The sequence below is a fragment of the Nycticebus coucang genome, chromosome 10, assembly GCF_027406575.1.
Source record: "Nycticebus coucang isolate mNycCou1 chromosome 10, mNycCou1.pri, whole genome shotgun sequence".
Taxonomy (NCBI): domain Eukaryota; kingdom Metazoa; phylum Chordata; class Mammalia; order Primates; family Lorisidae; genus Nycticebus; species Nycticebus coucang.
The window spans coordinates 1,985,478-2,000,041 of NC_069789.1; the positions used below are offsets into that span (position 1 = coordinate 1,985,478).

The window sequence follows — 14,564 nt, forward strand, 5'->3', positions numbered from 1 at the left end:
GCTAAAAAATAAGTGATAATGACAAAAGTCTTAAAAGGTCATCTATAAGCAAATATCTGAAGGGTTCTTAGTTGCTTTAGTTTACCGTGTAGGTATCAGTTACTTATTATTCTACCTTTAAATCATCATTTTGATGCATTACATATTCTATTCCTGCTTCAACAGATACGTCTTCTTTCCCCATCTTGCCAATTTTGACAGAAAAATCAAATTTCAATTTAATAGGAAAACATTGCATTGTACAGCTCACAGCCCTGTGACTTCTGATTAGCTGAGTTCTCTTTCCCTGTCAGAAGGGAAACCCAATTTTCTATTGTCTTATAATTATTTAGTAAATATCTTATCCTTCATTCTAGTGGCTGAACAGAATATTTCTTCCTTGTATACACGATGCTCCCATCAAGATGGATTCTAATGACTAGAAATATTCCTGCCTTCTAAAGCGCTAAGCTACGACAATGTGCAGTCATCACTCTGAGCCTAATGGAGTGTGGCCGTCAGCCTCAGAGTTTCTGCTTTACAAGCAATAGAATTCAACTCTGGCTGAAGTAAGCAAAAAGTGGAATTATCTGACGGAGAATCAGAAAGATCATTAAAGGCAGGAGAAGTAGTTTTTAATCTGTTTCTCTTTCATTTTTTATATAAGTAAAAATAGAAGGTAAAAGTCGTTTTCTATTATGCAGTTGAGTTGCATAGTACAAAAGTCTAGGCTTTTCATTTACCTGTCACCTGAATAGTGTTCACTATACTCAGTAGTAATTTTTCATTCCACACCCACCTCCCAACCTTTCTGTTCCAAGTGTTTAGTGTCTGTAAGTCCAGGGCTCAGCTCACACTGTTGCAGGGAACACACAGTATTTAGTCTTTTAAGCAGAGGTTGGAGACTTGGCCCCTCTAGTCTCAAGTTGGAATTTGGTCCCCAGTATTAGATGTGGGTCCTGGGAGAAGCCTATGAAGACGGAACCCCCTGTGAACATGCTGGTGTCCTCCCTGCTAGAAGAAGAGAGTCTTTCTTCTGTTACTTCACAGGACATCTGGTTGTTTATCAGAGCTGGGGACCCCTCCTTTTCTGTCTTGTCCCTTCTCTCACTAAGCGTCAAGGCTTCAGCTCCTGGACACTTCTACACATACAGTACAAGAAAAACGTCTCTATTTTGCCTAGAAACATTTTTATTTACATCCCTATCTTCCAGCGTTTAGCATATGGGTTGAACTATTAGAGCATTAAATATAAAATGTCCAATTTCAAATCAAAACTTTACTATATCTCAAACAAGGAGCAGTGCAATTGATCAAAGTATAAAAGTATGCATTTAATTATTGTCACAGTTTTGCCATCATAATGGCAGCTGGTGTATGCCTGGAGACCAAGTAGCAATGAAATCGTGAAAGGTGTTTCCCACCGCTTGTTGAGAATTGAATATTTTTCTTTGCAAGGAGTGGTCCAAAGCCTGGAGGAAGTGGTATCTGTTGGTGCAAGGTCTGGTGGATGTGGTGGATGATAGAGAGTTTCCACGTTCATCTTCTATAATCTGAGCAGCGTTGTTTTGTGTGACGTGTTGTCTTAAGAGAGAAGAGGCCTTTCTTTAGTGATCAGCCTCAGCTGCGTAATCACAAGCATCCTCATCTCTTGGTTTCAGCTGACATCTGCTGTCATTAGCTGGCCAGATGTCATTAGTTGACCATCTGCTATCATTAGCTGGTCTACGCTGTAGCAGATGATACCAGCACTGGACCACCAAACAGACACCGTTAGTTTTTTTAAAGAATATAGTTTTGGACCATGTTTTGGCATTTCATCGTTATCCAACCACTGTGCCAACAGCTTACAATTGTCAAAAATAATCCATTTCTTATCCCGTCTCACCACATGGTATAGAAATTATTCACCTTTATGTCATGACAGTAAAGAAAGACAAGCTTCAAGACCTTTTATCTTCCGAAATGCATTTAATGCATGTGGAACTTATCTATCAGCTTCTTTACCTTGCCAATTTGTTTCAAATAGTCTAATATTGTTGGAATCGTAACAACAAAACTTACTGCAAACTCACTTCCCCTACAGCTTTCAGGTTATCATCATCCACCCGGGTCTCAGGTCACCCACGTGACTCATATTCAGAATTACAATCATCAGAATGGCATTTCTCAAACCATCAACATGCGGTGTGTCTATAGCCACCTCCCTCCCAAGCCCTTCATGGAGGTATTGATATTCCTAGCTGTCTGGACGGCCTTGGTTCCATAATGAAACCCATGTTCAACAATAACACGAATTTTTGACTCACCCCTGGATTCACACAAATTGCTCTACAGAAAAGAATTTGAAAGAGAATCACAATCTGAACATGTGTTTCAAAGAATGAGGATGCACCTTCACTAGAAAAGAAACAAAAACAAGCCCTACCAATGTGAAATGTGAGTATCAGAGTGAAATGATACAGACATCAAATTCCAAACTCATTACTTACGGAAATTGGACAATCCCTTCTTGATAACCTAATACTTTTTGTCCTGTTGTCATTAAATTGTCCTCAGAAGATCTGAGGCCAAGCTCAATGTCATCAACTGCCTTGTGCTGCCATCAATTCCTAATTAATGAAAATTACAACCAATTACAACCATGATTATTTTCAGAAGCAACTAAGATTATGGGAAAGTACATGAAATACATAGTATTCCGAAAAAATAGAGCTGTTTGTTTGCTCTTGTTTTCTAGCATATAGTATGTCTCCAAACTCTGGGGGAGTCTCCAAACTCTGCAACATGCATACAGACCCATATGCTTTATAAAATACATTTTGAAATCCATTAGCAGAATTTGAATCAAGAGTGTAACTCTTGATGAACTATCCTTGTGTATTAAATGCAAGTATTATCTCATAGCACATGACTTAGGTATTTGCTATAATGGTGACATAACCGAAATAATCCAGTCGCTGGGACATTTTCTTGACAACGGTGCACGGAAGCACAGCTTGACCTGCCGGAGGCAGGGTAACAGTATAACTAATTACAGCAACAAAGAACTTCTGGTAAATGTCAATTTATTTGTTTCATGCTGACACTGAGTCTCCAATTAAAGTCTATGTGATTATTAAATAGAAAATGAGAAAAGCATATTATTCCAGTTTCTCAAAAATGCATTCGGTAAAATAGAATTCATGACCATGTCACAATGATCAAGCAACATTGTTGGGGGCAAGTTTAGTTTTTGTTAAGTATGAACCCACGGAATAATATCCAATGACTTTGAAGAGTCTCTTCTGAAAGCTCTTCAGACACAGAATTTATAATAAGCAATAGAAATGGCCATTAACTGTTCTAGTAATGGGAAGAGTATCTGGAAAATTAGCCAGACTTCATGAAGTCGAATGCAAAGCAGCGTAGAACTGATGTGGGGGTCTGAGCGGCGTGCTTGTGGGATGGAGAGTCTGTGTTTTACTGATCTAAAGTTACATCATATAATACGATGACATTGTGTATCATAAAAACAGTATGGGCAGAATATGCAAGGAAAAGCAATTTTACAGTGAAAACAGAATCTCCGTCTTCTGAAGCAGGCCTCATTATTAGTTTTTACTCTAAAAATATAATGTCACTCAGGCAGTGCCTGTGGCTCAAAGTAATGAGGAGGTGGTGGGTGCAAGCCCAGCCCTGGCCAAGAACTGCAAAAAAAACAAAAAAAACCCATATATATATATGTGTGTGTATGTGTGTGTATATATATATATATATATATATATATATATATATATTTTTGTGTGTGTGTGTTGGGGGAAGCATTTCAATATTTTTGTGTGTCAATATTCTATTCAGGTTTATTCTTCCTGACAGTAACAGTGTGAGTAAATCATTTAGTTTGTTTTCAACCCAGGAAGCATCAATGAGGAAGAGGTGAAATACAAAAGACAGGGTAATTTTAGAGAAGAAAGTGTATATGTTAATATTTGAACAAAGTGCTGCTATATAATTATTAATATAAGGTGGATTGGTAAAAAATGAGTATTACAGGCTCAGCGCCTGTGGCTCAAGCGGCTGAGGCACCAGCCACATACACCTGAGCTGCCGGGTTTGAATCCAGCTGGGGCCTACCAAACAACGACAACTGCAACCAAAAAATAGCCGCGCGTTGTGGCAAGCACCTGTAGTCCCAGCTACTTGGGAGGCAGAGGCAGGAGAATGGCTTGAGCCCAGGAGTTGGAGGTTGCTGTGAGCTGTGACACCACAGCACTCTACCCAGGGCAACAGCTTGAGGCTCTGCCTCAAAAAAAAAAAAAAAAAAAAATGAGTAGTACAATGAATGTGTCTAAATTTTAAGACAAGGTTGATTTCTTCTTCCCTAAGTTATAAAACTGCTGTCTACCTACCCTGATCTCACAGAGTGTCATCTTTTATTCCCTATATGGAGGGAATGTTCATCATTCTCTAGTGTGTAACAGCTGTCTTAAGTTTCTTGGATTTATAGTTAGCACTGAAGTAAATAAATTCCACATCTTAGAATGCTCACTTAGACATACAGATAGCTTCACCTTAGTGGCATTTAAAAGTGGTTTACATTGTTTGCGTTTATAGGGTCAAGTTCAAGTTGTAGTCGACCCTTCATGGAGACGGGGTGTGCTGTAAATCCTGACCTTGTGCACTGTAACCTAATCATTTTTACCTTATATTAATCTGTAATTAGAAAATAGTATATAATAACATGCTAGATTTTTTAAAAAATAATTTAAGTATAAAAATACCAGTATGCTAGTGTTAAATACAAATAAATGTGAATGTGAATGTCACAGCAAGCATGTGTGTGTGTGTGTGTGTGGGGAGACAGGTGCATCCAACAGTTCAGAGATAATAAAAACACTCAGTCTATTCTTGCTTTGGAATTTGAGATAAGAGTGGTCATATTAAGAAGCAGAGATAAAAGAAGAAAGCAAGAAATAATTCAAATGTTGGTAAAGTAATACTCTACAGCGCAACCCTTCACAATAGTGTGTTATATATAGAAACAAGATCAGACATTGTGTTCAAGCCTGCTAAATAAAACTGAACTCTTGGAATGGAATGCCATTTGACCTTTGGGGGGGGTCTGTGAACTGTATTTAACTGGTGCAAAAGGGACGCCCTTGCCTGTGCGTACTGTTGACATGACAGATTCTACTGGGAATTCACACCATGTTCAGAAGGCAGAAGCTCCTGGCTTCAGAACGCAAGAGGGAATTATTTCCCCAGAGAGGTACCCAGTCCCTATTGAAGAATGATATGAGAAATTTTCACTCTTTGTCGCGATTTGTCCTCTCCGTGGGCCCTCTACGTCCAACGACAGCCGTCAAACGCTCAAAATCTTCCCACTTTGAGATTGAAGTACTTGATGCACACACCAGAAAACAGATCTGCATCGTGGATAAAGTGAGTCACATTTATTTACTTATTTAAATGTTGCTGATCGGCATCCAAGATTATTGATCACTTTATTAAATGCTACCAGGATGGTACATGAAGGCTCTTCTCACTTTTAACCTTACGGTGAACAGGACAGATACTTTTCACACTCTTCCACCAGAAGACATTCCCTGCACTTTTCATACTCACTTTAAAGGAATTAAATGGTAGCTAATAATTAACTTCTGATTCTCTTGGTTTTCCCAAATTATTGTGCAGAAGTAAAATTTTCAAGCTGAACTTCCTAGCCTGCATGAAATATGTCTCCAGAATTGTCATTCACTTTACTGAGTATCCAAATTCTCGGAGAGTTTTAATAGTATTTGTAGTAAAAGCTGCAGAAACTGCTAATCGCAATATTGAATAACACATGATACAATCTAGTCATTTAAAAAACTGTTTTGAATTTGTTGAATTACTTGTCTTAAGAATTACCATCTCACTTTTTTATGTGTGAAAGTTTATATGCTTCAAAAGTGCAGTCTTAAAGGTCCTGAAAATAATGTCATGTTTAATATGCTCTTAATTAATATTCATATGCACGGATATTTTACTAAGGAAATAAAAAATATATACTTCTTACGTTAGAAAATTAAAACAGTGTGTGCATTTTAGATGTACAGATGCATATACCATATTACAAATATGTTCAGTTTTTCTTACATTTCACAGATATTATGAATTTAACTTATGACAAAGACTGATATTTGTACAGTGAATAAAATGCACCTTTAATTTGTTTTACAGATGTATTAAGGCTCATGTTGTTCTAAAAATAAAATTCCTATATTTAGTTATACATTGACGTGATTTGATAGATACAATCACGTTATATCTGAGTTCTTTTGTTAGATATAATCTTTGCATTTTTTCTTTCCCATTTCTTATAATTTTAATAAATATCGTATGAATACATTTAAATTTCAGATTAGTGTGAGGGTACAAACATTTAAGGCTCATTGTTTTCTTTCCTAAAGTTCAAGTTGTAGTTGAGCCCTTCTTGACAGAGATGTGTGCATCTTAGTAATAATGCTGCACTCAAAATTGTGTATTATGTCTATAACTCAAACTTTAGACACATTTATTTTAAACTGCCTACTGCATCTAGGTAACAGATAATGTATTTGGGAATTGATCTTACTCTTAAGGCATGCCGTACTTCTGCCTTCTTATAATTAATTATTACCTGTCTTTTTGGGTTGTTGCCTTTTAAGTCTTCCATTAAACATTTTTACTGTTTTTCAAATAATCATTTAATATTACTTTGCATTTGGGTGTTTCTGACTTTGTACTTACTGATTATTGGAACTTGAAAATCAAAATCTAATTTAATTAATAATTGCTTTTAGCAAAACACAATGAATCACTGGCTGTCTAATTGAGTCGTTTATTTGTCAATATGAGTCCATGTGCCGTTGAAACCAAATTCATTCTCTGCTACTCATAAAATTCGTTCAATAAAAACTGTTATAACGTGAACTGGAGTCCTTCGGGACTCTAACATAGAATCCCGAGACATTAATACGGATAATGTGCTGCTCCTGTTTTGCAGAACATTTCAAAAATCTGTCACTCTAACATTGTTGATAAGGTAACTACCTTTATCTCAAGAGCTATTTTTAAGCAGAGTTCTTTTAACTCTTGACATGGTCAGAAGGATGTGAACAGCAGAAATAGCAACAGACCCTGAGCTCTCGATTGGTGAAATTAAATATGGTTCATTTCAAAATGGAAAGAAAAATCGGATACTTTTTGTAATTGTAAAAAAATAGAGCCTTAAATTAACTTACTTGCTTTTATCTTTGAAGCAAAGTGTTTCTGGGAATGTGTAGATGATCTTTGCTTTGGTCTTTGTCATTAAAAAAAAAAAAAAGAAAGAAAGAAAGAAAAGACAACAACTTCCATAACTTCATAATTTAGGCGAATGGTCCAGGTTACAGTTCAAGTATTTAAATGAAATTTAGCATAGATACATAGTTTATAAGTTTTTTTAAAAAATAATGTTAGGTGGTGCCTGTGGCTCAGTGAATAGGGTGTTGGCCTCGTATACGGAGGGTGGCGGGTTCAAACCCGGCCCCAGCCAAACTGCAACAAAAAAAATAGTCAGGCATTGTGGCGGGCGCCTGTAGTCCCAGCTACTCGGGAGGCCGAGGCAAGAGAATCGCCTAAGCCCAGGAGCTGGAGGTTGCTGTGAGCTGTGATGCCACAGCACTCTACTGAGGGTGATGGAGTGAGACTCTGTCTCTAAACAAAAAAAAGAAAGAAAGAAAAACAAATAATAATAATGTTAGGCGGCACCTGTGGCTCAAGGAGTAGGGCCCCAGCCCCGTATACCAGGGGTGGCATCTTCAAGCCCAGCCCTGGCCAAAATTTCAAAAAATAAAGTAAAATAAAATAAAATAAAAAACATAATGTTAGTTAACAGCTGTGTGACTTTTGGAAGATATTTGTGCTTCACAATCTCAGTTTTCTCTTCTTGTGAGAGACTCAGCGTCACGTGCTTCCTGAGAAGTGCCCCTCCGTATTGATCTTAACATAACACGTGTTCAGCAGCAAATAGTAATTAATTTTTCTTCACTTTTTGGTCTGTTTCACTCTCACCCTCCACCAGAGTGCAGCATAGTGTCTAAGAACTAGGTTTGGATAGTCCATTTGTACTTAAATTCTGCCTGTAGCTTGTTAGCTACATGAGCTTGATAAATGAATTAACTGCTTTACGTCACAGTTTTCCCATCTGTAAAATGGAAATCAAGTATATCTTCAGCCATAGCAATGTCATGTGAATTAAATGACATTTAAATGATATATAAATGTTATATATATATCATATATAAATGATATATATGTTATAAATGACATATAAATGACATTAAATGATATTTAATGAAGGTAAAACTCTTGGAACAGTCCCAAATGCTTATTAAGCACTCAATACTATGTATAATTTTAGTTAATACTGATAGCATTGTTATCAATCACCCAGTGTTCTTTCTCTATACTGTATTAATTAAAAAGAATAACGCAAACAAATATGAGAAAAATTGTTTTGAAAAATGGCAAAGTGCTTACTTTACAATTCTTAAAAAAAATATTCCATATATCGGGCAGTGCCTGTGGCTCAAAGGAGTAGGTTGCTGGCCCCATATACTAAAGGTGGTGGGTTCAAACCCAGCCCCGGCCAAAAACTGCTGAAAAAAAAAATATATTTCATATAAGTGAATTGATCAATTGTGTAACAAAACTAGCAAGGACACTCACAACTGTGATGAAAAATTCCAATCCCTATCAGTGTAATAGAAAATAACATATAGTATACGTCAACCACTGAAACTGATCAAACTTATAGGATTTAATAATATTCATTTCTTTAAAAGTCAATAATAGTCATTTTAGAATATTTTTTGTCCAGAACAGCAAAACGTAAACCCCTTAACAGTGTGATTATTTGCATCCCTCATTTCTGTCACATTTACTGACAATTCATTTTCTTTCAATGCTGTCTTGCTTTGAACCATGAATTCTATCATTACTCATGGCTGTGGGGTGAATACACTCTGGACGCCTATGTCCTCCACCACTTTACTGATGATTAATTTTTCTACTTTCAAAAGAGACTGATAAAAATTATTTTGTAAAAACCCAGCTACACGTACCTGTGGAGGGCAGTAACGTGAAGCACAGCGAGGCAAGGAATGGGTGTGTCTCTAAAAGGGAGTCAGCGACTCACCTCCCAAAGAAGGTAGATGGTTGCACCCTGTCATTTCTGTCCTTGACAATTACAGATCACTTTGAGGCATCTTTTAGTGTTTTCTGAGCTGTCTTCTGACTCTTTTTTAATAATTTATATTTTATTTTCATATTTTTTCTCAATCACACCGGAAATACAAATACATTATTTCATAGAGCCTTCCATTTTTATGTACCTAATAGGTACTCAGTAAATATTTAAATGAAAATAAAAACAAACAAAAATAAGCTTGCGACACAACAATGAGGAGGATGGCGTGAAGGATGGCGTGACATCTGCCACTTCTACACCATGAGGCTAAGCTGGCTGCCATGTTGCATGGCTGGGGAATTTTTATTCTTTTTTTTTTTTTTTTTTGCTTGTACAAAAGGTTTTTATTGGTGAGGGGGGGATGTTGCAGGACAACACCAAGGAGGAGTGAGGAAAGAAAGAGAGAGGGGGAGAAAAGAGAGAGAGAGGAAAGGGGGGGAGAGACAGGGGAGAGAAGGAGACGGAGAGAGACAGAGACAGAGAGGAGAGGGAGAGAGCTTTATTCTTTTTTTATTATACTGTGTACATTACTGCATTCCGTGTACATTACTGCATTCATGGGATGCAATGTGCTGACTAAATATTCAATCTAGAATGTTCACATCAAACTGGTCAACATATTCTTCACCTCACTTATTCAATTGTTGTGTCTAGACATTTATACTCAACTGGTCATATGTTTGACATGTACACTGTGCAATATACCCAGTAGGCGAGGTCCCAGTCATCATTGCAAATATGCATATGTGTATTTACATTTGCAAATACATATACAATACAGTTACATATACATTTTCAAATATGTATATTTGCAATGATGACTGTATGATCATTATACATAGCAAGTCATGTTGGTGGTACAAATAACATTATAATTCTTATAACCAAATAGTTGACTTCATATTTTAACATCAAAGGTGCTGACCATTCTCAATTCTTTCTTTGATATTTTGCCCAAGAAAAGAATATCTTGGTCAATTATAAAGAACACACATTTTTTTTTTTTTGAAGGAGGGAAAACTGAATTATATTTCTTATCCAATCTCCTCATTACAGAGGAGCCTGAATGCTGTAACTACAGCATTATACAGATCTACATACAATGTTTGAACTGTGTGATGTTTGTAATATTATACATTTAGCTAGTTAGCTACCCAGAAAGCAAAATAATATGCAAGATGGACTCTTACTTAAGACACAGAGAAAGCAGGGAATCATCTCGTTGTACGGTCTTGTTGAATGTAATATTATAATTATATTAGAATTACGTATCACAATATGTTGTCTATTGTAATTATATGATAATAATTTACATAGTGACATCAAAAAATTAGCCTCAAAATATAAATCAAGCCTCATATAAGTCAGTTGTTTCTCTACAAGGAATTTTAATAATTCTTCTTTTGGCCCCTAATTCCCAGATATATTCATAATAGGTTACACAAACATTGCTTATATTAGATTGACTATAGTAATATGTTTTTTCTTTCAGAAAGTGTATGCATTCAACACAGAAGAAAAATGAGAAAACTATGGATACTAAGTCTGATCTCACATATTTTAATAAGTGAAAATATCCTCTTTTTTTCCAATTTTCAGTGTCCTTAGGAATGTTGTATAACTAGAGTAAATTAATCCATTCTACAAATAAGATGTTATAGAATTAGTATCTTATTATTTCCACAGAATTTTCCACCTAAAAAATTCTGTGATTGCAGATTTGTAACGGGTAAATCAGGAGCAATATTTTTCTTCCTATATAGGGGGACGGTCTTTGCAGTCCTAAATCACATTTCTCTATCCTTTTGGAATTAGGTGTGAACATGAGTGTGCTTTTGCAAAGAAGGAAATATAAATTGTGATATATATCATTTTTATACCAAAGATTTATATTGGGTGGATTTTGAAAACTTTCCAATTGCCTCTAGTTTAAATGTCAATAGTCCTCTGGGTGTTGGGTGTACCAGCAGCTTGTGTCCCAAATTTGGATAATGGGAAAAGAATGAGGCCATGAGGGACAGGCAGTGTGTTTATCAAGGAGACTCTAGGATGTGAGGATCTGCTCCTTCACCAAGTATAACGTATACTTTCCTGACTAGCATGCACCTTGGTACTAAAAATGAGATGCTGCTGCAAGAAATAGTTAAATAATGTGCCAATGTATTAATGATTCATTGGTGGGTAGTGACGTAAACAGTAGAGGGAAATATGAAAATTCACCATGAAAAGGTATTTTATGAAAGTGTAGCCTAGAGTGAGTTATTGAGTATAGCATGGGCCTAAAGAAGTTGGTGATCTAGAAGAGGAGGATGTAAACATCTGTCCATAGTACCAGAGTTTTCAATTCTTTGTTTTTTTTGGTTTTTTTTTGCAGTTTTTAGCTGGGGCCAGGTTTGAACCCACCACCTCCGGCATATGGGGCTGGCACCCTGCTCCTTTGAGCCACAAGTGCAGCCCTTTCAAAATACAAAGGTTTGAATATTTGTATTCAAACCTTTTTTATCTTGCAGCACATGGGAACCTATAGTTTAAACTACTTTGGCACATTTAAATTATGTCAATTTCAAAAAAAAAAGAGTAATTATATATATATAATATATAATAAATATAATTGCTGTGCTTTGGACTTCTTTGGAAAGTAATTTAATTAATAGTCTTTAAAGACTTTAGCGGCACACCTAAGCTCCATGGCACACTGGTTGGAAATCACTGATAGTACCTTTGTGTTGCTATCGGAGACTTTAGCAATGGATTTTAGGAGAAATGGGCAGGTGGAGCTGACAGAAAAAACACACAGTCTTATTATCAAAGTATCTCTCTGTTTAAGTCTGGACTAAAAAAATACTATGTCTTTATGAGTTTTAAAATAGTTGTTGTCTTCATGATACCTTGGGGAGGAAGTGGGCTCTGGGAGAGCAGAGAGCAACTTAAACTCTTTTAACTTGCTCTCTGCTCTCCCAGTCTGTTAACCAGGTTAAACAGGTGTACCTTACATCACCCGGGGCCTCTGGGCTTTGAGTACCACACATGGTTAGAAAGAGCTTTGAGGTGCTTCCGTGAAGACGGAGCGTGTGTATTCTGAAATATAAAGGATATTGGGCCAAATGTTTGAATGTCTGAAGAGTAGACTCTGGGAAATTTAATGTTTGTATTAAGATCTTTTATTTGGGTCTCACACCAGAGCATGGTGGGATTCCCCGGACCCCCCTCCCGTTTCGTGCTGGGAGCTAGAAGTGAAGGCATGCATTTATTACTAGTTGGAAGCTTAAGAATCTAACTTAATTTACACATTTTTATTTTATTTTTTCCTCTGCACTGAGTCTTGCTGTGTTGCAGACGTCTGTTTGTCAGTGTTGATCTGCAGTGAGGCTAATGCAGAGCAGAGACACCTGCCAGTCTGGGAGGTCTGCAGATACGTGGAGGTCGTGTGGAAAATCAACATGGGCTATTTCAGAACACTGAATTTTGTGGCACTACCTAGACTCTGCTAGCACATGCATTCAATTACACTGGAATTAAGGACAGCTTTTGTGATTTTGTCAGCTCATTATTAGAACTCTTTCAATCCTTGCTGGTCCGAAGATAGTGAGTGATCTCCCTTGACTGTTCACAGTCCGTTACAGATTGAGCTTCTTGTTCAACTCTTTCCCCCCTTCTCACTACTGCACTTGACTAGTCTAAAAAAAAAAAATTAAAAATCTTTCAATCCTTACAAAAAACATACAACAAAGGGAAACAGTTATTCTTCTATGAATATATCATTGTAAAATATTTCTCATTAAATATATGCCTGTGTATTAAAAGCCCAAACCTTTCTTTAAAAATGTATGTCTTATTTACAAACTATTTAAGTATTTGTAGAAGGCAATTCAACAAATGGACTCTGTGAAGCTCACCATCTCTCTTCACTGTGTGTTATTTTCTTCCATAGATGTTGAGTGCCTGATTTATACTAGAACTTCTAAGGAATGACATTGAATATAAACTGCAGCCAAAGGGAGTTGATTCTAAAAATATGAGGTTGAATAATAGAACTCTGAGATTTCCTGGAAAATAAAACTGAATTGTCATAGTTGATATAAAAATTCTAATTTGTAAAACAGAGTTCAGTGTGATCAGAGGAGTTGTGGCAGCTCGTGGCTCAGCACGCACAGTGTTCAGTTGTGGCTGCGGTGGCGTGTGTAAGATGCAACCACGAAAACAAGTCGGTATTGGAGATGTATGTTTGGGAGGATGAAAATACGTAGCATTTGAAATCATGGGTGTGAATCAGATCAGCACTCTTGTTAAATAGTAAGTTGTTTTTACATAGGACTACCAGGTGTAATAAGTGAAACTTGTAACAGGCAAAATATAAGAACCAGCTGGGAGAACATGTGCCCGTCCTGTAGAGGTTTGGTTCCTGGACAGGTGTGAACTGCCTTTTAAGCCCTTGGACTAAAACAGATACACTTTCTTTCCTGTCCATGTTCCATTGGCTAAAACATGCTAAGAATCCAAGTACAACATCAATCCGCATCACTTTCTAAAGAAATAAAGATGAAGAATAGACTATTTACTAAAGTAACCTTATTTTCTATGAACAAGTTGTAGTGGAGCAGGGTATATAAAGTATTTAATGGGGAAGAGTATTCAGATTGAAAAGATTAAAATACTCGATGCTTAAAGAAGCTGATACAATCCTTCTATTTTAGAAAACTAGTTATCTATGATAACTTATTTCCTTAGAATATGGGATATCTTGGGTAATCCAGGGAACAAATCACACATTTAAGATTTTATATATAATAACTATGCCTATAAGCAGAGCTGAAATTCAGTTTAATTGCATTATGCATCTTTTAAAAGCAAATAGTGGGTATCACGAATATTAAGGTTAAATATGTGTGGGAATTACAATTAGTTTCAGTTTTATTTTTATAAAGTATTTGAAACGAGTTTATTTTTTAAAATAAAACATTAAAGTTTCAGATATACTGAAAGTTTTATTTTTATAAAGTATTTGAAACTTGAGTTTATTTTTTCAAATAAAAAATTAAAGCTGATACATATTTTACTTCAATATAAGTAGAAATAAAAAGGTAAATGAATGGACGACAGACCAAGGTTTCTCTCCAAGGAGATTTACAAACAAAATGAAACTTCAAAAATAAGTACTACCTGGGCAATGAAACACACTTAAACAAATTTGAAAGAATAGAAATCCTGGGACATCTCTGACTACAGTGGAATTAAAGTAAGAATAGATAATCAAAGGATAGTTAGAAAATAGCAAAATACTTAGAGATTAAGCAACACACTTCTAAAAAGCACAACAGAGGAATCGGAAATTTCAAGGAAAGTTAAAACA

At 36.1% G+C, this 14,564-nt stretch overlaps 1 protein-coding gene across 2 annotated transcripts in view; it reads left to right on the forward strand.

Moving 5' to 3' along the window:
- The first annotated feature begins 5,152 nt into the window (after window positions 1–5,152).
- Window positions 5,153–14,564, forward strand: part of TECRL (trans-2,3-enoyl-CoA reductase like) — a 71,424-nt gene continuing 62,012 nt past the window's right edge. For both annotated transcript variants that reach the window (XM_053606760.1, XM_053606762.1), the window contains exon 1: window positions 5,153–5,403. In XM_053606760.1, coding sequence (XP_053462735.1) covers window positions 5,170–5,403 — 234 coding nt within the window. In that variant the 5' untranslated portion in view covers window positions 5,153–5,169. The remainder of the gene's footprint in view (window positions 5,404–14,564) is intronic.